The sequence below is a fragment of the Fundulus heteroclitus genome, chromosome 4 (genome assembly GCF_011125445.2).
Source record: "Fundulus heteroclitus isolate FHET01 chromosome 4, MU-UCD_Fhet_4.1, whole genome shotgun sequence".
NCBI classification, from domain to species: Eukaryota; Metazoa; Chordata; class Actinopteri; order Cyprinodontiformes; family Fundulidae; genus Fundulus; species Fundulus heteroclitus.
Genome location: NC_046364.1, coordinates 21957382 through 21983591, shown reverse-complemented (window position 1 = coordinate 21983591; position 26210 = coordinate 21957382). Strand labels below are relative to the sequence as shown.

At 42.2% G+C, this 26210-nt stretch overlaps 1 protein-coding gene and 1 non-coding gene across 4 annotated transcripts; one reads left to right on the top strand and one right to left on the bottom strand.

Moving 5' to 3' along the window:
* Positions 1-118: 118 nt before the first annotated feature.
* On the bottom strand, positions 119-12901 carry LOC105916388 (cytoplasmic polyadenylation element-binding protein 1). 3 transcript variants are annotated; one of them, XM_012850883.3, is made up of 12 exons: positions 12763-12901; positions 12348-12519; positions 9369-9590; positions 8163-8392; positions 6507-6759; positions 6310-6423; positions 5845-5949; positions 4647-4783; positions 2905-3103; positions 2705-2799; positions 2541-2621; positions 119-1514 (listed from the first exon to the last, which is right to left on the bottom strand). In XM_012850883.3, exons 1-12 carry the CDS (start codon positions 12775-12777, stop codon positions 1404-1406), a joined length of 1734 nt encoding a protein of 577 aa, XP_012706337.2. In that variant the 5' UTR covers positions 12778-12901; the 3' UTR covers positions 119-1403. The 3 variants fall into 3 exon arrangements, with proteins under 3 accessions (XP_012706337.2, XP_012706335.2, XP_012706336.2); XM_012850881.3 differs by having other exon boundaries at positions 12348-12543; positions 12763-12889; XM_012850882.3 differs by having other exon boundaries at positions 5860-5949; positions 12348-12543; positions 12763-12889.
* A 7631-nt stretch (positions 12902-20532) lies between these two features.
* Positions 20533-20604, top strand: trnae-uuc. The gene has a single exon. It is a non-coding gene; the product is annotated as a tRNA-Glu (tRNA).
* Positions 20605-26210: the final 5606 nt, after the last annotated feature.

The following is a 26210-nucleotide window of genomic DNA, read 5'->3' as shown; positions in this document are numbered from 1 at the left end:
ATTTAGCATCTGTTCAAGGTGGTTTACTAAAGAGACTTTTAACCCAACCACTTAGAAAAATAGTACAATTATTAATGAGGAATTTTGTAATGAAGAAAAACTAAAAGCAGACGCTCAGTAATGCTTAAACACCTTTATTGTGCCCAATCTGAACATACACCACAACTGTTAAGTAGCAGCAAACTTGGCAGACCACAATGAGGTAGACTTTCAAACCTTAAAAAGCAGCTGGGCTAAAGGACAATAAGCTCAGCATGACAAACCCAGTGGATAAAGTAAAGACGCGTCGTCTTTGGCACACAGCTTATGCATTTTAGTCCAACTGGAACAGAAAGGCAAACTCAAAAAGCAAGGGGCAATTTATCAGGGTCTACTCAAGCTCTGACAGATAATCAGCGCAGTGGAAGTTCTTACATTCAACAGGAAACAAGCAAAAAAAAAAAAAGCAGCTGTTTGAAAATAAAGCATGTCTCCCCGCTGATGTACAAAAGTGATTAAAAACCACTGCCACCTCTCCACACGTGTAAATTAAAAAGTGCAAAAAAACTAATCAAATATTCACTCCTGTCACAACTGGACCCGTCGATTTAAGTGACGGCTCACGAGTTGAGACGCATCCAGTAGTACTGATGCACGTTTAAACTGGATCAAAGCAAATTAAAGTTGTCCGACATTGTGCCCATTCAGTTGAAATTTGGGAGGGCAAATTAAAAAGAAAAAAACCTGAAAATGTATGAGGAAGAAAAAAAAAATAAAAGGGATGTTCCCCTTAAACAGCCACCTGGTAGAATTGTTCAAAATTTTCATGTAATGACTTAAAACCGTTTGTGTACAAATTAGTAAAAAACTGCGTAAAAATGTCTGAAATGCGACTGGTTAAATGAAGCCCAACATTCAACTCCCAAAAAAGTAAGAAACACCAGTTGACTTGCACAGGAAAAAACGGACGCCAACTGGGCTGAGGGGAGGGAAGTGGGGGGGAAAATAAAAATTTAAAGGCACTGTATGGCATTTGCCAATGAACGGCGATGAGACTTGCCTGATTGCTCATCACTATGCAATACATGTAAACAAAAACAAAAAAGGGGAAAGAAAAAAAAAAAAAAAAGGCATTTTCATCCACCGACTCTCATGTGTGGCCATAAGTCTTAGAAAATGCTTAACGTGTGAGGGGGGGGGCCCCTTGTCTTCCCAACAAGGTCACTGTGCATAGTGCCACTGAACAGCAAAAATGTAGCCAAGTGCAAACGTGAACATTTCCAACAGTGAATCCCAGTGCCTGGTGGCGTGCCCTGTGCCCCTTACTGAGGGACATGCAGCACACGTGCTCTCCTCGGCGGGCAGCAGCGTCACCCCACACAGGGGCGCTCCTTCCTCCCACTCAGAGTGTCAGGACTCTTGGTTTAGTTGGAATCCCGGTTCTTCTGGTTGCGCATGAGGGGCCGGTGGTTGCTCAGCACGTCCATGGAGTGCTGCCAGTGCCAGCAGGAGCGACAGTAGTACTTGAAGCAGGCCTGCAGTAAGACGGCACGTGTCAATGCAGTCACTTATGCACAAAACATGTCTGGCATTATTACTTTTATTATTGATTGCATCAGGTCCTTAAAAATAGGAACTAAACACCTTTTTAGGTAGACAGTCAATTTGTCTAAGACAGCCATACATAAATGCCACCCTGTTCCAATCCTGGAGCAAACCATCATTCTGGGTTGCTCCAGGATTTCTGCAAACATCTGCTAACTCTGGTGAAAAAAAAACTGAAATGTAAACACATGTGGGAGAAGAGGAAAAGCATGTTCCATGTGACGCCACACGTCTTCTGAGATAAGCTATAAATTCTAAAGCCCGGGTTCTCTTGCTAATGTATCGATTATGGCGGAGGCTCAAAGTAGCCAGGAGAACCAGAGCACGCCACACCCAGAGATTTTGGCCCAAATCACCAATGAACTGACTAATCCAGCCTATAGAGGCAACTTTGAACCAATTTTGCACGTCAGACAAATGTAAAGTATGTATGGGAAATAATATTCCACTTCAAAACCAATGCACCTGTGAAATACAGTAGGTGATCAGATTGTTCAGTGTGTCTGAGCTGCCCACAAAGCAGGTTTTATGCTTGCCCTGCTATTAACCATTTAAATGTACCGCACCGCCAAAAGGAATCTACAAACGATACCACTTTAAATTATTTCAGCAGATTATTGTTTTCTTGTACAAATAAGTTTTCCCCATCCACCTAGATGGCTTCTGTAAAAATAGCACTGAACAACAGACATGTCTATTTTATAAGCCTTAAAACTCATTTTTAGTGGCTGGCTAAGGTCATATTTGAAACTTGAGGTCTACCTCGACCCACACAGCCCTGACAGGCTTTGGCCTCTGGGACCAGCTAAGCAGGAGTTCCATTAAAGTAAAGCCATTTAGATTTTTCCTACTCTAGGTATGACTCCTTTATAACATTTTAACAGGGCAAATTCAAAAATCTTCAGCTATCCCTTTTATATGTTGAGTGCAACGCTGGCATCAGATTTCTGCCTGACCTGGTCTCGGCAGAAGAAAGGTCCAGGTTGACGAAGGCAAACTTGACACATGGAGTCTTCCAGGTAGGGGTCGATCTGGACCTAAACAAAAGACGAACTTACTCGACTGCATCAAGAGTCATTTTTATGCTAGGCAAGAAATGGGAGGGGGACAACACATTTACCTTCTTGGAGAACTTTGGCGTTTTAATCTCCACAAACGCGGCGCACACAGCTTTCAGATAACTGCGCTGGTTGTTGAAGGTGACACGTCCAGAGCCTGCACACAGTCCAGCAGAGAGTCATCCACCCATCCTCAAGACCAACTCTTCACATCGAGCGCTGCTCAACAAGTAAAGACAGGAGGGGGTGCCTGCTGCGTTACCTATGGGGTACTTGTGCTTGTCCGTGTCAATGCCAGCGTACATGACCCCTCCGAACAGGTCGTTCATGATGCTGGCCAGCGCCTCGGCGTTCAGCATGCCGTGCAGAGCGCCCACAAACACCGTTTTACTGGGGTCCAGGCGCTGGGCGGGGCAGCGCACGTAGTTGCTGTCAGAGATCACCCAAGGGATCACCTGGACCTGCAGCACGACAGAGACCAGAGTCACGTTACCCCCCCGTGTTTGTTAGGAGACGCATTCCAGTGTTTGTTACAAAAACAGAAAAAAAATAAAAGCCCTTTAGGCTACTTAAACATGATTGTTGCTTTATCATGAAAAGAGTTGTACCATCAGGAAAACAGATTCCTCCCTGATTTTCCCCATGAGTTTTAACATCTCAGCCACTAAAGGCCTCTGGTGACATTAAGAGGAACTTTGAGTCCATTCAACAGGCAAAATGGTGTCAGCATGCATAGCAGTACTATTGTCTGATGCTTTAAATATGACTTTGCAGCACTGCAGACCAACATTGGCACAGCTCTAATGAATAATCATACTTCAGTGCAACTTTGGTGTAATCTCCACTCAAAATACGACACCATTTCACTTACAATCCCATTTGGGAAGACAGACCCACTTTGTTTCCAGGAGACGGGTACGTCCTTTTAACGGGACTAGCAAAATAAGACAACTGGCCTAAACTCATTTAGAGCTTAGGCCACTATACCTGCTGTTGGCCTTCAGTTTGATGCTGGCGCCCTCCTATGATCAAAGATGCTCATTTATTACAACAAGCCAAGGTGTTGCTTTAAGCACATTCAAGCCAGAATATGCTTGTAATACCTTCAGTTACGGTCTACAGAGTGATTTTTAGACATGTTCTCCAGAGCATTCAGCTAGAGTTCATATTGGCATTTTTTAATGCCATTTTGTTCTGGATTTTGCATTTAGTTGAGTGTTTTATAAGCGCATGATACAGAAATTAACTTCTGAGCTTTTTTGCATTCAAAAAACAAACACCTGCTCATAAAATTAGCACAACTCTGTGGCTGGCATTCATGTGATTTTACAAGCCATTTAAGTTCCACTTATAGCACCCTGTACTAACAGACTAAAACCCCAATGAACCTGAAACCACTTGAAAATGCAACATTTTAAGAGGATAATGAGAGTTATTCACCATCAGTAATGCGAGGGTGATTTCTAATGGGGGTGCAGGCCTACATTAATCCGTTTGGCTGCAGGTTCCACGGCTGAAGACAGACGGACTTCAGCCGTGGAACAGATAAAAGTTCTTCATTTACTAACAAATGGAGCAAAAATAAAGTGGAAAACATAGAAAAACCAAAGGTTCGTGATGATTTAGAGTCATATCAGGCGACTAGGCCCCTTTAAGCTTTGCTGAAACACCAGTTGAAGGGTTCCCTGAGTGAGAAAGAGTTCTTGCTGAAAAGCTGAACAATTAATGGTCTGAAGTAAGAAACTGCAGCTGCACATTAAGCCACTTGTGACTGAGTGCTAAGCAGACTGCATTCAGATCCAGGAACTCATGAAGTGACCTATGCAGAACAGATCCGATATGAGACGGCACATCAGAAAATGCTACGTTTGCAACTGGAGCTCAGCATCAAGTGTCCATCTGTGTCAGTGCAGCTGTCTGAAGCCTGCGTTAATGCTGGGGTGAATGTTTATCAGAACACTACAAAGCAAATATCTATGTTCTACAGTCTTTGCTTCTACTCACATCCTTGCATCGCATTCTGCGGCTGGACATCTTGAAGTAGTACTCCCGGTTATCCTCTGGGTGAAAGGGATCCTGGGAGCATGCCTGGAGCAGAGCCCTCACAGACTTCTCATTTTCAAACACCAGGTAGACGTAGCCTAAAGTCACACAAAACCATTGAGTCAAATTTGACGAGTCAACCATTTTGTCCATTTCACAATAGCCCAAAATGTGCCATGATGTTAAAAATCTGTGATTTAATTTGTATTTTCTGGTGATCAGCAGGGCAAACATGGGAAAATAAATGAATTTATTTTCCCATGTTTGTTCTGAATTCTATGAACTTCAGAACAAAGCCCATAAATGGGACATTCTTTTTGTCAAATTGGTTTTTAAGACTCACGTAAAACACTGAAGCATGTCTCAAAGCCGGGTTCTTAAGTTTATTAATCTTAATTTCTCTAAACCAATTTTCCCCACAGTTTTAGAAAATTCTAGATGTTGGTACAAAAGAGTCTGGTTTGGGTCACTTCTGATTCAGCCTCACAGATTTTATCCTCTGGATCATTTCCAATTTCCCATCACGTTTTTACTGAGTTCTTCAATCCAAATGTATATTCTTTAGGGCATCATTTTCCAGCCATCATGTAATTTTTACAAAACCTCTAAAGGATTAGAGTTGTTCACTTAGCATCTAACCATGGATATATGAAAACTGTCAAGTCTCTGGTCTTAGATGCTTTTTAGATCAATGCCCCATTTAGATTTATTTAAGGCCACAAAACTCAAAGTTGCATACAAAATGTACATTATAATGTGGCAAATAAAATAGATCTAAGTTACAAGCTACAAATTTAAATATCTAAAATTTCTCTATGAATTCGGAATAACAGAGCTAAAACAAAAACGCAAATGGTCAAGGCAGAAAACAGAAGCTTCCCATCACCTGTGCCACCAGCTGCACCAGACCCATTACAAGAATTCAAGCCAATTAAGGTTTAAGGAGACTTGACTTCTGAATTTTAAGGAATTCAACAGGTTTCACTCAGAGTTGATAAGAAACCCATTTAGCCCTCCACCCATCACCACATTTTGCTCGTCTCTAGGCCCAGCGTCACCATCTAGGAGTGCCGGTCCAGCACCAAGCAGATAAACCCACCACACGTGTCCACCTAAAACCAGGAGGGAAATTTAAATTGGCCTACCAGCTTGTTATTACCTTTAGCTACATTACCTTTAGGAGGGCAGCGGGGGTGCTTTCCATCCTTACCCGGCCACTCCACAGTCAGAGGGCCATACCCACTGAAGGTGTTGATCAGTCCAGCTGAAAATGGAAGAGCTGTTTTAATACATAAAACTGATACTTGAAAATATCTTGTTAAAGACTTAATTTACATATTGAGGTAAAACCTTAATTTAAATATTGAGGTAAAACCTTAATTTACATATTGAGGTAAAACCTTAATAAGCATTTAAAAACATTAGACCAGTTGCCAACTTTGGCATAGTTGCTGAATTTATAACCAAGGGTCTATAGTTGCATCTTATTTGCACCAATTAATTCTTTGAACAACTCATTGTAGCATGAAAGCATTTCTTTGGATATATTCCACTAAAGCAGTAAAGCCAGCCGACTGTTGCTCAGAAATGCAGGCAGACAGAAAGCGTTGGTGTTGAGCCGAACCTTCAGTGATGTCCCAGGGCACGCCACCGAGAAAGACCTTGCAGGAGTAAATGGGATCCTTGTTGTTTCTGGGAGGCAGCTGACCGCTCCAAGTGAAAGCGGCCTCATTCACCGCTGATGCATGCAAAGAAACGGGTACATGATAATCTGCTCCAGAGATTAAAGAGCGTTGGGGCACCCACTGGAAAGAGGCATACCTGCAGCCTGTCTGTGCAGGCGGGCCTCCCTCTCGATGCTGAACGTATCGTCGGTCTGGTCGAGCATGTCCGAGCCCGGCCACGGAGAGCCGGTGCGCCAGCGGCGGGAGATTGTTGAGGCGGGGCTGGCACTGGGCGGCGGGGTGAGAGGAGAGCTCGTGTCCTGGGGGTCCAGTCGTGAGCCCAGCCGCAGCAAGTCCTTCTGCATGTTGGACGTCACGTAAGGCAGTGGAGGGGAGATGCGCAGCGTGGACTGCAGAGGAACACGCGTCCAGACGGTTTACAGCAGAGATGAAGATTGGTCAACACATACAATCAACCTTACTGTAAACCCATTCGCTTTAGATGGAACCATCTCAGAGGTTTGAGCCAAGCTGTAACAACCTTTATGAACGTAAACGCTGCTTAATAGAAGAGAAAGCAAAACACCACCATGAGGAAAATGTATCTGTCCATTTTAGGTCAACCTGTCTGCTAATCCTGTGATTTTTTTTATATGTTGGGCCTTTAAGTGATACAGCAGAAGATTCATTAATATTAAGTCAAAGCCTGAAACTAGACCAAATGCCCAGAGTCCTTGGTTGGTGGCCTATTAGTCAATACAAAGCCAAAGTGGCATCTTTGGGAACATTTAAACCCTTTCAACCATTTTAAGTTCTTTGATTTGATCAGGATTCAAATTTCTAAAGCCAGCCATTGCAGTTTAAGCCATAAAGCTTTATGCTATTGCATTTATGGCATAAACCTCATTTCTCCAGCAATTCTTTTCATTTCAATCAGAACTTTAATTATAAAAAGCACTTGAACGTATAAGCCAGCCAGAGTTCTGCACAGGTGAAAAACAATAAAGCATCAGAGCAATAAGTAGTTCCAGCACCAGGCAAAATGCTGGCCTACTGATCAAGCTTTCTGGAATTAGAGACTAGTAAAAAAATAAAACATTTTTACATTTGTTCTTTCAAAAAAAGGTATTAGCAATACATCTCAAATTTTTATTTTCTAAATAAAAAGTTCACCAAGCCAATAGAGATGCATCTGATAATTTTGAGGAGGAATGGGATTTCTAGTGGGCTTCGATTACTCTGCAAGTCAAATTGCTGCCAAGTGTTTTTTTTTTTTTAAGCAGCTTCAATGAAGAGGTCCCCTGTGTGCAATCAGAGCAATTCTTACTGTGCTTTGTCAGCAATTATTCTGCCAATATGTCAAAGACTGAAGACAAACCTCTGCTCTTCAACAGAAAGGATAACCTCTTCTGAGAACACGGGTACAAAGTGGAAGAAAATAAAACAAATCCTTAACCAATGGCTGTTGATGTAAAAACCAAGTAACCTTAGGGGCAAGTTTAAGGACGCATTCAACCAAAATACAACAATATGGAAACTACCAAATTCTGATTTATAGTCAAACATCTCAGTTTTTGAGTCAGTGTTGATGGATTACTTATAAAAATTATTTAAATTAAAAAAGCAAGCAGTGTTACAGTGGTTCATCCACTGGTCCAGACAGATTAGAAACAGACCAAGCAGCTGCATTACAGCCTCATATCTAAACATCCAATCATTGCATTTGTTTAAGAAACCACTTGGATTTGTTCAGTAGGTAAAAATAATTAGATCCAACAGAAACAGCAGTGGGAGTCAAAGCGGTGTGCCCTACCAGCATGTCGCAGAGGTGATCTGATCCAGAGCTGAAGCCACTGGTCTCGGAGTCTTCAGGGCTGCTGGAGCGAGAGTCCACAAAGGAGCTGGAGTCCAGCCGGTTTGCCATGCGCGCCATGCCCGGGAACTTCTCCAGGAAGTCCGCAGTCATACTCATGGACTCATGGGGCAGGTAGCCCAGGGGCTTCCCCAGGATGCTACTGAAGGGGTTGTTCAGCATGCCCAGCACTGGTAGACGAGACATTCAGAGCATTACCAAGAAAGCTGCTGTGGGGATCTCCATTTTGCAAACAGTGCAATCTGAAGAAAATGGGAGGTGCATGCTGACTCTACAGAGCCGTATTGATTTGTCAGCAAGCTAGCTGCAGAAAGTTTCCCAAAGTTGCATCTTTCTTCCCCAATGTATTATGCAACTGAATTAAAAAGAAACAGTTATGCTGATTTTATAGTCCAATGCTGATTTAGTAGAAACAGAAAACCTGGAGTTGAATGCAGCACAGATGAGCCTACAGAGAATCAGATAAGCTAGTTGGCCTCCAACCAGCAAATGCTCAGTAAAGGATGATCAGGCAATTCCATGTCTGTTTGAGATCTGAAACCAGAAGCTAAAAAAACTCAACTTATTTTCTAACTGCAGGCCAGTTCAATCAGCTTTTTGAAGCCAGTTCTTCCTTTAACAGAGTGGGCTATAGCGGCGACTTTGGGCCTGTAACAACGAATGGTTCCCCCAGTTCTACGGTCCCCTCAGTTATAAGCCTGACTTATAAGAGTCTGACTGGACATTCAGTAACGAAGCTATAGAAATAAATGTTATCACAACAAACCATAGATAATTGTAGAGTCAGCATTAAAACGGCTTTGGGTCCAATACAAGAATTTCTAACCAAACCCAAAAGCGCCATTTCCAATATGGCCAACAGATAATCGTGTTTCACATCAAGACCAAACCTGACTGAGGTTGTGAAAATGAAAGCAGCTCTACAGGCTGCTTTTTGGGCCAGTTTGCTTTGCTACAGACGCAGCAAAGCGAAACTGCCACATCATCCTCAACAATGCCACAGCTTGCTCCCACACAGAACCACAACAAGCTTTAATGGAAGAAACGGGCTGGATGTTACAAAATGAAGACCAGGGTCAGAGCTAAACACCGAGCGCAGAGACTGGCTGTGGATCCGGGATGCAGCGGGCAGCGAACCGGACTTACTGGAGGAAGAGCTGCTCTGAGCCTGGGATGAAGGAGAGTGCGAGTCCGTCTCCTGGCTGCTCCACGGTCTGTCCCAGCCGGACAGACGGAGCGACTGCAGCCCCAGGCCCAGGTCTGTGACACCCGACGGGCCGCGGGGTAGAGGGATGTCCTGGGAGCTGGGTATGCTGCCGCTGTTGGGAAATAGCATCCTCCTGCTGCCCACAGCGGCCAGCTCCGATTCTTTAGATCCCAGATCCGGTTGGCAAACGAGAAAAAGAAAGGAGCGTTAGCAAAAAAAAAAAAAAGGGATCAGTCAGTCTACTTTACAAAAGGAGAGGCCAGAGTGAGATCTGCCGGTCCATTTTCTCCCTGTGAAGAGAAACCGAGAAAGCAAAAGTTCCCTCATCGTCACGCCGCCCCCCCCAACCCAGCTGACGGCAGAGCTAACCTGCTGCCTCTGTGCCTGGTGCGACTGCCATGCATCTCCGTCCGCATCACTGACCCACCTAGCAGCATGTGACATGGCTGCTGATGCGCTCGCACACCCCTCCTAATGACATCAGCTTCGCCCTCCTCCACCTCCTCTGCTTAACAACGCAACGAAAGATTCCAGCCCAAGCTGCTGGTCCGTACACTGAAGTACTCCCTCCTCTCAGCAGGGTGATGGCTGCCCGTGCTGCTGCTGCTGGCTCGGTGTAGTCCCATTCACTCAGCGAGGAGGGGGGGGCAGGAGGGAGAGAATGACTCAGCAAACTTTAGCTTTAGAAGTAAATCACATTTTAGGATGCTCAGGGATTTATTAAATCAGAATTTTGTTATTTTTGCCTTGGCAAAAAAAAAAAAGAAAAAAAAAACACCCAGAAAGAATCAAATATGCAAGAGGCTGTTTGCATCAGAAGCAGCTGACTGATCAGATGTTGGGGACGGTGCAGACATGCGCCCGAGACTCCTCCCCCTCCCTCTGCACGCCTGGACCGCAGCCAGCTGCCCCTCGCTCCCCCTGATTCAGCAACAGAGCGCGGCTGCATCGGCCCCGAGCCAACGCAGGGAATCAGACGCTCTAGATGCAATTTACTTTTCTCACACGAAAGTTGCAAAAACATTCACCCCTTTTGAGCATAAAAAAAAATAAAACAGTTAACGATGCATTGAGTGCACAGTAATTTATAAAATTCATGCAAATAGGAACTCCAGTGAGCTTCTTGCTTGGCAAATATTCCTCCCAAGGTTAGAAGGGGGGGGGGGCTGCTGCAGTGCTGCAGATCGGTGATTCAGCATGAATCAGCTGTTGGCCACCGAATGATGACGCGTAGAAGTTTTGACACTTGAAATGACAAAGTGAAACTGGACTCCATCAGCAGCAACTTCTAACCTGGAATAGGTCATTTGAGTTTCACCGGCCCTTTTAGTGAACCCAGGCTTCCTAAGCCTGCTCCATTGCAATGATGAGTCCATTTGCATAATGTGCATTTTACGGCATTTCATTACAGCAGCTCCCCTAAACTTCATGTCATGTGTAACTATATTCCATAACATAATCCTTTAGTTTGAGTATATTTTTTATTAGAATTTAGAGTTTCTGGCAGCTCCAACCTCCAAGAAATCAGGTGGTAAAAGCAGCCATGGAGTGAACCCACCGCTACATAAAATCCACCAGCATGATTTTACATTTAAAAGCTTTTTTCATTATAAAAGTAGATGAACTTGTCGTCATTTCAGCTTTTAATTTTTTGCTCTCTTTTTCTTCATAGTAGGTACACCTGGTCTGGCATTCTGTTAACTGTGACATCATCCAGGGAAAACAGATCACCGCTACTACCATCTAATGTAGAACAGATTACTAGATCAATGTGTGCTTCTGTGCTTCTTTGTCTCTCTTGTTGTGTCTCTGCTCTGTCTTCTATAACCCCAGTCGATCAAGGCAGATGAGCGTTCACACTGAGCCTGGTTCTGCTGGAGGTTTTTCCTTTCTGTTAATGAGTTTTTCTTCCCACTGTAGCTTCATGCTTGCTCAGTATGAGGGATTGCAGCAAAGCCATGTACAATGCAGACGACTCTCCCTGTGGCTCTACGCTTCTCCAGGAGTAAATGCTGCTTGTCAAGACTTTGATGCAATGAACTGGTTTCCTTATATAGGAATTTTTTGACCAATCTGTCTAATCTGATTGAATTTGACTTTGGAAAGTGCCTTGAGATGACATGTTTCATGATTTGGTGCTATATAAATAAAATTGAATGAGTTACGCTTCTTTAATCCCAAGCAATTTGGAAGTTACCAGAGAATGGCACAAATGAAACACTTTACTTGTGAATAAAAAGTTAACATGCTAAGGCATTGTGTAGAAACCCAACTGTGGAGGAAAAAGGCTTTTAAAGATTTTGCTCAAAGACTAAAATTTTAAATGTTAATCCAAGATGCTGGTACCATTTTCAAGGCATATGGTACGCTAGTAGAAAACTTTTTTAAATTAGCAGGTACTATTTGATAGTACCTGCTACTTTAAACAACAAAGGCAAGGCACTATCAAAGGAGCTCTAGGGACAGCTTGTTCAATTTGAAGCTAGCTGCCTAAAGTCAGGTAATTTAAGTGGTTGAATGAAATGGGATTTAAAAATACGTTTTAAACACCTTAGAACGCCATTTTAACCACTGAACCCTTTTAAATGCATTACTCCAAACCCAAATTCGAAAATATGCATAACCACTGTTTCAGAACTACTTTAAGAATAAACTTCGTGGAAGCTTAATTTGTAATTTATAGACCAATACGTCACTTTTTATTTTATTTTTTTAGTTTGGACTAATTAAATGAGCATTTAGCCTGCCTGCTAACCACAAACCAGGCTAGAAGGTCCGGTTTAAAGCTCTGGTCTAGTTCACTGGTCGACGCATTCATTCATTTTCGAGTCGTTTGTGCGCAGATGCTGCGTTTTAGAGTCATAATTCAGAAATAAAAAAATGGAGACCTGCAGTTTTCGAGTGAAAAGGGACTTTACCGCAGAGCAGGTCGGACTTGTGCTTGGTGCTGTTCGGCGTGGTGCACACCCCGGTGAAGTCCAGAGCGTTGCCCAGCATGGTGTTCATTCTGCGGAAGATGTCTGCGTTGCTGCAGGTAGACAGGGCTGGAGAGTCGGTGTCTGGGGTCTCAGGCCTGCGGGCATCGCTTCTCTGTGGGAAGGAGGCAACAGACGGCTGGGCCAAAGTTAACACGGAATTTGCGCTACGGGCTGCGTTCACGTTTCAATTCGACAACTAGAAGACTAAACCAAAAGCTCCAACTATCAGAAGTCGTGCTTAGCTGTTTTTTTTTTTTTTTTTTTTTTGGTTTGCATGGCGCAGAACAGGCCAAGCTGATAGCATTTAACGTGGAAATTTGCTTAGTGTGTTTTTTCTTTTCCTTTTTAAACTCACCAGGGAAAACGCCATGATGTGGACAGTCAGCCTAAAACAAATGTCACAACAACGACCGCGGGCTGGGCCTACACACTCCTTTTTATGAGGTCTGCTAGCCACCAATTAGTCCTAATCTGATGAACGTGTGGCGTAGGAAGAACAACTGAGCCTCGGCCGCCCCTGCTGTCGGTTCAAGTCAAAGGACTCGCCGCAAAGCAGCGACAAAATCTCGCGGGCACGTAGGATTCTGAAATGATCAAGTTAGGACACAGAAAATAAAGAAGAAATATCTAGTTTAGTTAGCACCACTATTACCTTTATACAAAAATTATAATTTTAATAGTGACGGTAAAATGAGACCTCCTGAGGCATTGAACCACGTGACCCAATTGGTTCAGGAAAAAGTTTACGAAGCTTCATTTTCACATGAAACCACCTAGTGGCTGAATGCACGATCCCAGTGGGAGAAGGCTGGGGAACATTCGGCCAGTGACAATAAGGACATCCTGTAAAAGAAAAGATAATTGTTTTTGGATTCGTGGTTCAGTCATGACATTACTCTGGTTCTTCTGGAGAATACGCAAAGGTTTTTGGTGCTATTTCATCTGGGATGTTGCATGTTATACAGACAGAGGCCAAGACTCAATTCTTCATCTCCCTCTCTGACTCCCATGGACTCTCCTGTTGGCAAAATATGTCTCACCTGGTCTCTTCATAAGAACTATAAGTCAATCAGATCCCTCTTTCAGAGAGAGGTGGCGTCTGTTCCCGCTGTTGTATCATATTTGAACCGTTTTGTGACGGATGTGTCCTGGAAACATACTTGGCTGTTACCTAATCACCTTCTCCTCACTAACAAGGTGAAGGAAGTCTCATTCAAACTCATTCACAGGATTTATCCTGCCAAAGACTACCTAAAAAAAAGTTTAAATCTGATATTCCTGTGAACTGCACCTTTTGTGATCTTCTCCCAGAATCTGTTACACATTTGTTCTGGTTGTGTCCATATTCTAAGACGTTTTGGCAACACTTTTGTGACTATGTGGATTCAAATATAAAAAAAAAAGAAAATTCAGCTTTATTGGAAAAACGTTTTATTTGGCTTGCAACTGCAAAGTAAAATGTTTCCCAAACCTTTCCTTATCAATCTTTTAATTATCTTGGACAAATTTCACTTGCATAAATTCAATAAAAAAAGGGAAAAAAAAGCCAAACTTTAATGTTTATGTAATAGAAATCGAGCAACATTTTCATACTATTCAACTGTCTTCTCATCTGAAGGCACAAAAAAACCATAGAAGATATCTTGTATAAGATATGTTTATTTGTAGAATACAGATAAATATATATATATATATATATATATATATATATATATATATATGTATATATATATATATATATGACACTCCCCAGCTCATATATTCATATTGTTCATATGTATGTCAGTTTGTTTGACTTTCCTCCTGACTGTACTTGTTTATTGTGACATACCCCCTGCCATATTTGTTTATTTGTATATTTTATATATTGTTATTGACTTTAAGTGAAATAAGAAAACAAAAAAATAAAATAAAAACATTCGGCCAGTGGGGAAGAAGGGAAAAAAGGAAGAAAATGAATAAAAGAGAGAAAAAATGAGAATAGTTTGTGCCAACTTCTGTATAATAAACATTTCTGTAGTTCCCTGAACGGATATTGGAATATTTTAAAACATTGAGCCATGTCTGACATGCCATACACGGGATACTAGCTCACGGCTGGTATTGGGGCGCAGATGAAAGGTCACGTGACATGGCGTCCATCATGTGACGCTGAGAATAAGATTTAATGTGAAATAAACCGATATGCATTTATACAGAATACTTTCAGGGACGTACACATCTGTAATTGACATTTAACTGCTTCTTTTCATTTACTCGCCTGTTCTTATAATTGCTAATATATATTATTATATGAATGTATCTTCATTTTCGTTTTCCTGTCTTTCTTATAAAGACACCTGAGGAAGGACCAGAACAGATGAAGGCCCAACGAGTTGTGCCGGGATTTAGAAGGTTGACCTACCACCTCAAAAGGACTCTATTCACAGATGTATATATGTAGTTCTCTCTCACTCACACACACACACACAAATATATATATATATATATATATATATATATATATATATATATATATATATATATATATATATATATATATGTTGTGGAGGGAGCTCCACTCTCACTATGTGGAGTGAATGAGTGAGAGTAGAGCCGCCTAGTGGTCTGCCACAATATAAAAAAAAAATAAATAAAAAAAAAAAAAAAAATATATATATATATATATATATACATATATATATATATATATATATATATATATATATATATATATATATATATATATATATATATATATATATATATATTCTGGACTTAACTAAGGTCACATAACTAGTCAATATGGACATTTACATAATTAATGGGTTACTAACAAACCCTCCCATCCTAGCCTATCCCAATTTTGACCTCCCATTCGTACTACACACAGATGCTTCAAAGAAAGGCTTGGGAGCTGTACTATATCAAAAACAGGACAACAAACTTCGAGTGATTGGCTATGGATCCAGGACTCTCAGACCTGCCTACCTTCCGGCAGTGTTGTAGTACTCGAGTCCGAGACTCGAACACTGAAGACTCGAACCTGGACTTGGACTCGAGGCATAGTGACTTGACTACAACACTGCCTTCCGGTAAACTTGAGTTCCTGGCACTCAAATTGGCCGTTTGTGACAAATTCTGTGATTACCTGTACTACGCTCCTACTTTCACCGTCTATACAGATAACAACCCCCTAACCTTTGTACTGAGCTTGATGGAATGAAGTAGTTCACCTGCCAATAAGTGACCAGTGGCAGCTTTTTAATACAGGGCGACCAGCGGAAGAGTTTACATATCGTCATTGGCTCTTTCTCTTAAGTGTTTCTGAATAGAATTTAACATAACCATGGCAACCGCAAATGCTTCCAGTGTCATGGCTGAAAATAAACAAAAAATGAAAATAAACAACTGGACAAATATGACAGAAGCAACAGTGCCTTGATGCTGCTCCAATTCCGGAGAAAATAAAAACCTGATGATGTCACAAAGGCCAAATGTTGCGTGGGCGGTGACGCTTAGCAAATATTCCATGAATGACCAAAGCAGGTTGTGACATCATAGCCTATAAATAGAGCTGGAATCTGAGATCACATTCAGTTTGGAGCCATTCTTCAGCGACAGCTTTCTTAGACTGGGACAGACCAGAGAGAGAAACAAAACAGACATGGACTTCAGCAACTTATACAGCAATCGCCCCTCGATAAAAAAGACTCAGGAAAAGAAACTTGAGCAACTTGAAACTTTGACACACAACAGGACGAAGCACATTCCTGATAAACTCAAATGTCGTCAGCAAATCGTGTATGACCAAATGGTAGACATAATGTACAAAAAGGCTGCCGCAGACGTTCTTGCAGAAAAAAAACGATGTGAAGCAATGTGGGAGAAGTACTTAGCGGAAACACGCCGTTTCAGGGCAGCCAGGGAGAGACAAGCTGCAATTAACAAGGATCTGATTGACACATGGAATGCCCAAATAAGAGACAAACAGCAGGAGAAGAGGGAGAGAGAGGAGTCTGAAAGGAAAACGAGGCAGCTCTTAATTGAACTGGACAATTTGCATGAAACTGAAAAAAAGAAGATGCTAGCAGCAAGACGGGGAAAAGCTAGCTGTTAGTCACAGGAAGTTACACCCAGGATGTCCCCTAACTAACCACGTGTGTTGAGCCATGCGTCTGTGGAGAGGCAGTTCAGCGCAGTGAGGAATGTTCTGATCTTTATTTTGCAGAAACCAAACAACCTCTCCACAGACGCATGGAACTCCACACCACTCCAGACATTTTGAAATGAGAGAGCTATCTGGAAGTCTTTTCCAGACTTCCGTACGGCTTCGAAGCGATTCTGGTCCACCATCCGGCATCTCAGGAGGGGGAAGCAGTGCAGTACCAACACTGTTTACAGTGGGGGTGGTGTGCTGCTGACCTCGACTCGGGACGTCGTGCGTCGGTGGGCAGAATACTTCGAAGACCTCCTTAATCCCACCAACACGTCTTCCATTGAGGAAGCAGAGCCTGAGGACTCTGGGTCGGGTTCTCCCATCTCTGGTGCTGAGGTTGCCGAGGTTGTTAAAAAGCTCCTCGGTGGCAAGGCTCCGGGGGTGGATGAGATTCGCCCTGAGTACCTTAAGGCTCTGGATGTTGTGGGGCTGTGTTGGTTAACGCGGCTCTGCAACATTGCGTGGACATCGGGGGCAGTTCCCCTGGATTGGCAGACTGGGGTGGTGGTCCCCCTATTTAAAAAGGGGGACCGGAGGGTGTGTTCCAACTACAGAGGAATCACACTCTTAAGCCTCCCTGGTAAGGTCTATTCAGGGGTTCTGGAAAGGAGGGTCCGTCGGATAGTCGAATCTCGGATTCAGGAAGAGCAGTGTGGTTTTCGTCCTGGCCGTGGAACACTGGACCAGCTCTATACCCTCAGCAGGATTCTTGAGGGGCATGGGAGTTTGCCCAACCAGTCTACATGTGTTTTGTGGATCTGGAGAAGGCATTCGACCGTGTCCCCCGGGGGATCCTGTGGGGGGTACTCCGGGAGTATGGAGTACCGGACCCTTTAATAAGGGCTGTCAGGTCTCTGTACGACCGGTGTCAGAGTCTGGTCCGCATTGCCGGCAGTAAGTCGGACTCGTTTCCGGTGAGAGTTGGACTCCGCCAAGGCTGCCCTTTGTCACCGATTCTGTTCATAACTTTTATGGACAGAATTTCTAGGCGCAGCCAAGGTGTTGAGGGGATCCGCTTTGGTGGCCTTAGGATTGCGTCTCTGCTATTCGCGGATGACGTGGTCCTATTGGCTTCATCAGGGCGTGATCTACAGCTCTCACTGGAGCGGTTCGCAGCCGAGTGCGAAGCGGCCGGGATGAAAATCAGTGCCTCCAAATCCGAGACCATGGTCTTGAACCGGAAAAGGGTAGAGTGCCTTCTCCGGGTTGGGGAGGATGTCCTGCCCCTAGTGGAGGAGTTCAAGTATCTTGGGGTCTTGTTCACGAATGAGGGGAAGATGGAGCGGGAGATCGACAGGCGGATTGGTGCAGCGTCTGCTGTGAAGCGGGTGCTGTACCGATCCGTTGTGGTGAAGAGAGAGCTGAGCCAAAAGGCGAAGCTCTCGATTTACCGGTCGATCTACGTTCCTACCCTCATCTATGGTCACGAGCTTTGGGTCGTGACCGAAAGAACGAGATCCCGGATACAAGCGGCTGAAATGAGTTTTCTCCGTAGTGTGTCTGGGCTCTCCCTTAGAGATAGGGTGAGGAGCTCAGTCATCCGGGGAGGACTCAGAGTAGAGCCGCTGCTCCTCCACGTCGAGAGGAGCCAGTTGAGGTGGCTCGGGCATCTGGTCAGGATGCCTCCTGGACGCCTCCCTGGAGAGGTGTTCCGGGCACGTCCCACCGGGAGGAGGCCCAGGGGAAGACCCAGGACACGCTGGAGGGACTATGTCTCCCGGCTGGCCTGGGAACGCCTTGGGGTTCCTCCTGAGGAGCTGGCCCAAGTGGCTGGGGAGAGGGACGTCTGGGCCTCCCTACTAAAGCTGCTACCCCCGCGACCCGACCCCGGATAAGCGGAAGACGACGGACGGACGGACGGACGGACGGAGCTATCTGGATAGGAAGCGAAAGGTCTTCAAACTTTGGAAAAAAGTCCGGTTGTTTTGTTTTTTAACTTTTTTGGAATGATTTAGCATGCAGAAAGCATTGGATGCAGAGGTTCTTCAAACCTCCCCTCAGGCCTTCACTTAAATTAGCATTGTTAGTTAAAGGCCAAAACTTGGGTTCTCTCCAGGTGCTCTGGCTTTCCCACAAGAAAAAGCCCAGAAACATTTATATTAAGACTGTTGGAAACCTCAAACAGGTCTTAGTTGTTTGTTTCATTTTCCCTACGATAGACTGTTGATCCATCCCCTTTGAAGATAAGCACCAACCCCCTCCTCATAGAGCGCGCAGACATTAAAAAATGGGTGGAAGGAGAAAAAAAAACTTTTGGTTGCTTTAAATTGTTGCAATTTTTTTCTTAGATGGGGGAATGAGACTAGTGAGGCCTTGATTGGTTCATTTCCTGCATAGTGGCCTGTATGTGGGGCTACTGATGCTGTAACATCCTGGAATCTGTTTGAATTAAGATTATGCGTCATACTCAGCCAGAAAACTACTGAATTTTATATCAGGGTTCAGTTACACAAGTGACAGGTTGTTTCATATCTGTTACACATATATGGATATCTGATATGGATATCTTTGAATCAATATAGGGAAAAAAATGGCAAGGCTTATCTTCTGTGTTTGCTGACATTAACGCTCTGTTGCATAGCAGTCACTAGTGGACAACTACTAAAAAGTAAATATCTATTTAATTTATTGGTTTCTATGTTAAACTGCATATTAGTGTCTATAATGCTCTCTGCTGCCACACTCCATTGAGGTCAGTTCAGTGGTCAGTCATTGTAGCTGCAAGTAAATTTCTTCTGAATCCAAGATGGTGTTGAGAATTAAAAATATATCTTAGTTGGGGTTACTGAGGAAAGCAGAGGGGGGTCTGTCCTTTCCTGCTCCAGCGTAAGATAAACATGGAGTTTTATTGCCCTGAGGGGGTGGTCAGCAGGAGAGGGGGTCAGTCATCCTACCTCTGAGCCATGCAGGAGGAGTTTAAAGTTAATAAAAGGAATGTCTTGGTAAAACTTACTTCAGACAGATAGACTTATCCACCGGTGAGAACAACATCTTGTAATGGTATGTAACTCTGTCTCCATATTTAATTTCTATGAATTAAATATGTATTTGAACCGTTCTACCTCTGATCAATGATTCCTTATTTTATTGTCAAATCTTAAACCGGGGTAAAAATGGGCCTTTAGCAGCGAAGCAGGATTAGGCCAAGAATAAAAATATCACAATGGCCAACAAACAGTCAACCCTGTCGACCACTGCTGGCATATCGTCTCAATCCTTCTGTGATAGAAGCGCCCAACAGGTAAAAAAAAAAAAAAAATATGATGATTTACAGTAACATCTAAAGAAGGATATTATCAGTTTCAAATATAAGACTTTTTTGTCCAATATGTAGAAAATTACGATTAACCATGTGTCCAATGAAGTGGACGTGCTGAAAGGAAATCAGGCAGTGACAGAGGAAGAAAATGCAGATTTTTTTAGGGATCAACTTGATCATGGGGTACATTCGGTAGGCAAGGGGCACAAATGTACTGGTCAAGTGAGGATGGCCTACGACTTGGAATAATTGCAAATTCCATGTCTGTAAACAGATATGAGCAAATCCTAAGATACCTGCACTTTGTGGATAACTTGGCTTACCGCCCAGCAAACACAGATAGGCTCTTCAAAATAAAACCATTGCTAAGTACATACACTTCAGGAGGCATTCAAGGCAGCTGCAGACCCTAAGGAATTTCAGTCAGTTGATGAGCAGACCTTTCCAAAGGCCTATTGTCCATCAAACAATCAAGGCCTTACTGTCCTACATTCTTATAGAACTGTGGAGAGCCACAGTGATGTTTGTCCCGTTGGAGATGATTTTTTCATTCAGGTTAAAAAATTTTGGCTATGAGTGTCATTGGTTTTCTTATTCAGTTCTAAACATTGTGCCTATATAGTGTTGAAATTTGGACAAAATCTGTTGAAACGTTTTTGAAAGCATCATCCCTGGTGGTCTAGTGGTTAGGATTCGGCGTTTTCACCGCCGCGGCCCGGGTTCGATTCCTGGTCAGGGAATATGTGTTTTTAAAGGGGGTGGTGGCCTAGTGGTTAGAGCATTGCACGCTTGGTTCCCGGAGTTTCTGAGCTTACCGCCCAGCTAACACAGATAGGCTCTTCAAAATAAAACCATTGCTAAGTACATACACTTCAGGAGGCATTCTAAGCAGCTGCAGACCCTAAGGAATTTCAGTCAGTTGATGAACAGACCGTTCCAAAGGCCTACTGTCCATCAAACAATACATTGCAAAAAAGCCCAAAACCTGGCTATGAGTGTCATTGGTTTTCTTATTAATTTCTAAACATTGTGCCTATATAGTGTTGAAATTTAAACAAAATATGTTGAAACGTTTTTCAAAGCATAAAATCACCCCTAATGGTCTAGTGGTTAGGATTTGGCGTTCTCACCACCGTGTGATTAGAGCATTGCGCTTGGTTCCTGGAGGTTCTGAGTTCAACTCCCACAGCCACTCGGTCCCTGAGCAAGACCCTTAACCCAAGACTGCTCTCCAAGGGGATGGGAGTCCCGGTTTCCGGTTATTCAACTTCAGCTTGTTCAAGCATAAGGTTTGTTCGTTTCGCTCTGCCATCGTTCAATAGAGCTATGAGCGTTATTACTTAAATTTACATTAATATGGGATATTAATGTTGATTTAAAGGCATTTTGTTTAACTTTAGGATTAGCAGATTTTAGGGACTGATCGCTACAGCGACCCCTAGCCACCCAGGGGTATAATTGCATTAATAAAATCGAGCATCCCTAAAGTCAATGATTTTACTGAGCAAATCATTCTTTAAAATGTTATTTCCTCAAATAATGTTTTGTGTAACTCGGGATTTGCATTGTGAATGGGTTGAAACACATACTAGACAGAGAACTCGAACTGATCGCATGAGCGGCAACTGGCCGGGTCACTTCTGGACGAATGATGAATGATTTAACAGTCTTTTTAAGGGCTATACAAAAACAGCTTTTTTCATAGCCACCCTCAAACCTCTAAAGAGCATTCCTTACTTCATCCTACGTCAACATGAATTTTTCTGTCTTATATTTGGTTTGAAAAAAATCTCCTTCACCGTATGTCACATCGACAGCCAGTCCCTCATTGGTTGCCGTGACGCAATTTGACAACAATGTTCCGATTTTTTAAGTCCAACGAAAGTCGCGTCTCCGCTCTAAACGCGCAGATCTTGTCGCCAGCCACTTCACCGCCCCTGACCGGGCCTTTTGCATAGGGATCAAATGTAAATAGGGATCATATGTAAATCCTCTGTAAAACTAAAGCAATGGTTTAACATAAACAACATGTCTTTAAACTTAAACTACATTTTGAAACCATAAAAGAAATACAGAAAAATAAAAAAGTTATTGACAAAGTTCAGTGAATTGTAAGGTTCTCCTGTGAATATTTGTCCCCCATTTTCTAGTCAGATTTAACCACACCAGTAACAAATTTGAAAATTGATTCCAGCCACTTAATAATATCATTTTGCAAATAACAATAGATTTTCCAGGTGAAACCCAAAAACTAAAAATTGGCACATATTTGCGATATCAGACATTTACCATAATTATTTTCACATTCATGTGAACATTTTAGTTTTGTGTGATAATCACATACTTTTTGTTAGTTATCAACCTGGCCAGCCAGATTGAAAATGTGTAGCGCTCTACGTTTTGAACATTATCAATCCGTTTGGGGAAAGGAGCAGAACTCTCCAAGCTGATTGGGTGAAGCGACACCTAGTGCCCACCTACCAAAGACTGGTTTTATCCAATCACGGTATCAAATTAAAACGTAAGCGATGGAAGCTGGAGCTGTACAAGATGGATTTTCGTGTGTTTGTGAACGCACGGATACCACGAGAATTCATCTTGCGGCCAAGTTAATTGAAAATCCCTGTTAAGGTCATTTAACTTTGCACATTGATCAAGACTGCAAAATGCAGTTGCTTACAAAAAAAAAAATGGTTCCAGATTTACCCGAACCTGGTAGGTGCTGCCGACCTCGATGAGATTAATAAAGCATTAATGAGTACCAAGGCAAAATGAATGTTAAACTGTCATACTTTATTCCTCTATACATGTATTTGTATGAGTGACACATTATCAGTCAAACTTTCATCAGAAATATGTAAATGGAACAGATCAATTTTGATGCAATAGCTCTTGGGATAAGATTTTCACAATAAAAAAGATATCAAGGAAAACATTGGCAATTTCAAACATCAATTGCTTAGAAATATACAGCAGGAATTAGCGCCCCTATTGAAATAGACATAATTTGGAGCACAAGAACTGATTGGAGTGTCACGAATATAGAGCAAAAATAAATAAATTACTGGTCAGAATAAATTATTGGTTCTAAAAAAACTCCTCAATAACTGTCTGGATGAATTCACTGATAAATAGAAACCGATAAATAGAAATCAATAACAGAAAATAAGAGCTCACCTATCAATAGCACTTATAGTGGACTCAGTTGAAGAAATCAGTAACTCATTAGATGAAAAATAGATGTTTTCTCTTGTATCAAGAGTGTCATTCCATAACATGATGTTTTTTTGTTTTTTACAATATGCTGAATTTTAAAAGATGCACATATCATATTTTAACAGTTTATTGTGCCTCCTGTATTAAATTGGGGTACCGCCTACAGAAGCAATTTACAACCACTGTACACACTACAAAAGAAAGCAGTTAAAGTAATACATGATTTGGCATTTCGAGAACATACAAACTCGCCATTTTTTTTTTATTTCAGGACTTTGTCAAATTCAATAATTAGGTCCAAGACAGGAAATAACTTTTTTTTCTTTTCTTTTGTTATGTTTTTCTTTTAATGTGTTAAATGCCTGACATGAATTCATTCATTTATTCATTTTAAAATAAACTGTTTGTTTACCAGGCAGAAACCACATTTTTCCCCTGCTGAAATAAAGCTCCTCCTTTAGTTTTTATCTTTTATAGTTGTGTAAATAAGATTGATGCATTTCATGAACTTTTCTTGGACTAAATAACTATGCTTGCATTCAATCGCTTCCAAAATGGCTAAAATTCTTTTTTTTTTTCTTTTTCTGCAAAAATACTAAAAATAAAAATATCAGGGGATTTTAACATTCATGTTGACACTGAATGTGATAACCTTAGTGTAGCCTTTAAAACTTTCCTAGATTCAATTGGTTTTGTTCAAAATGTGAATAAACCGGCGCACTCTTGCCTTCATACTTTGGACCTAGTGCTGACATACGCCATTGATTGTGAAGAATTAACAGTATATCCTCGCAACCTGTCCTATCTGACAATTTTTTAATAACCTTTGAGCTCAATTTAACTGAGTTCTCCACCCCCAAAAGAAGGTTTCATTATAGTAGATCTTTATCAGATAATGCTGTATCAAATTTTAAAGAGTCTGTCCCCCTTTTAATATCCTCGGTGTCACAGATTTGCCCTGCAGATGGCAGCAATGTTGTTTCTTCCCATTCACAAATAGACGCTTTTGTTAACGGTGTCACTTCATTGCATAAATAAGGAGTGTAAAGGGCTCATTTAGAAGGAAGAGGAGGAATGACAGGTCTGAGCTGAATCCCCTGATATTACAAGTTCCTTAAAATGACCCTTAAAAGTGCGCACCTAAATTACATGTAAAGTCATTTTGCGCACCTGAATTCAAGCGCAAGGAGGTGCAGCGGGCCACCGAAGCACCACTGGTTCTGTGCCGTTAAACAAAATAGCATGAAACACAACTACTAACTGTCCTATTGACTTTAATTGGGACATTTTGCTACGGGTGGAAGGACATTAAATGTAGTGATTCACGTTTTGAAGGCTAGCTGCTGATAAAAGCCCCTGGCTCCGAGGGAAGGGGGGGGGGGGAGGAGCAGTAAGAGCACTTAGGCACAGAAACACGGCACATGTAGTTAAAAAAAATGCAGAATTAATAACAACACTTATAAACAGACTAAATGCCGTTTTAGACGGCATCTGGTTAGCAGAACGGTTTTCTGATCCAGCGTGCAGACATGATTGGTTCTGAATGAAGGCTTCATCCGTCTGCCGCTCCCGCCACTTCCCTCCTGTGTACGCAGTACCGGCTTACTTTGACCACTGGTTAAGACCAAAATTATTCATAACTCTGATCACTCTTCCTGCTGCTCTGTTAACACGAACTGCAGCAGGAATTACTGATGCACACAAACTGTGAAAGAAGCTGAAACAGCTCAGCAGAAGGCTGGTTTAGACTGAGCTCTGGATGGACGGAACTGTGATCGGATGATCCGCAGCCTAGATGGGCTATTTTTATGTGTGAGAAATGCCATGCGTTGCGTGTGAGCGTGTGAAGTTAGTGAAATGCGTGTGTCACACGGTCAATGCGTGAGATTTGAGAGCTCTGGTTTTAACTGTTATACCTGTTATAACACCGTAGCGAGGCCGGTGCTAAGCTAAGCTACTGGGTCAGTTAGTACTGTATTGACTTAGTAATATAGTCCACAGCTTTATAAGTCATTTCCCACATCAATTAAAAGTCCACATATTTTTAAATGGCATAAACGTTACGTTTGCACATGTATTTTCTCGCTGTCTTGCAAACTTGACAACGTTTCTGTTGTTTTATGTGATCTGAATTGGCTCCGCGCTGTATGTTGCTCCACATCTATAAACCATGCGTACTGGGGTGACGTTAGCGACTGTGCTTGTTAACCGCTCGAAGATTAATAAGAAATAAGTTATTGAAATGAATAAACGCTTGTGTTCATTTCCTTATTTTTTTCTGTCAAAGTAAACTTTGTTGTTAAGCACTTTAGTTGAATTTGGGGTGTCTGCAGGATTATATTTGGAGGCGGCGCACAAAGAGCACCTGAGCCACACCAAATGCGCGAGGCACATAAAAAGCAACATCGCATCACAAACCTGCAGGTCCTCAGCCAAACAAGTATGCCACATTAGTGCGATGCGCATGTGCAATTATCCGCACAATGACCTAGATAACAATGACAGGTGAACAGTGACATTCAGAGAGAGGCAATCTATTTCTCTAATAACACGCTTTACCGCTGATGAACAAAGAGAAATACCTTTCCAAAAAGAGGTCCTTCATATTCCGGAGCTCTGCGGGTTGTTACATCATTTCCATATAAGAAAATTGAGTTACTTTTCGACTTCTTTTAATGATTAAAAGGCTACAGGTAAACATGGGACAATGAATACGTGCGTCTTTACAGTAAAGGGGCCTACTAGTACCCCCCCCCCCCCCCCACCCCTCTTAAAAATGAATCCGGCGCCACTGAAGGCAAGTGAAGGCTGGGCAAATTTATTTGTATGGCACATTTCAGTACACGGACAATGCAAAGTGCTTTACATGATTAAAACATTGTAAAATAAAAACACAATAAAAGCAAGTCAAACAGTTGGAGTAAAATGTAGGAAAATTTAAACAAAACAATACATAGGAAAATGGAAACTAAAAGCAAATATTAATCTAGTGTTGGTTGTCCTTGCCAACTCATTGAAGGATTTATATGAATCTTTTCTGTTCAATAAATGAACAATATGAGTGAGCCTTTATTTGTAATTTTATGTATACAAATTTAATTACATTCAGCTTATATAAAGTGGATTTTCT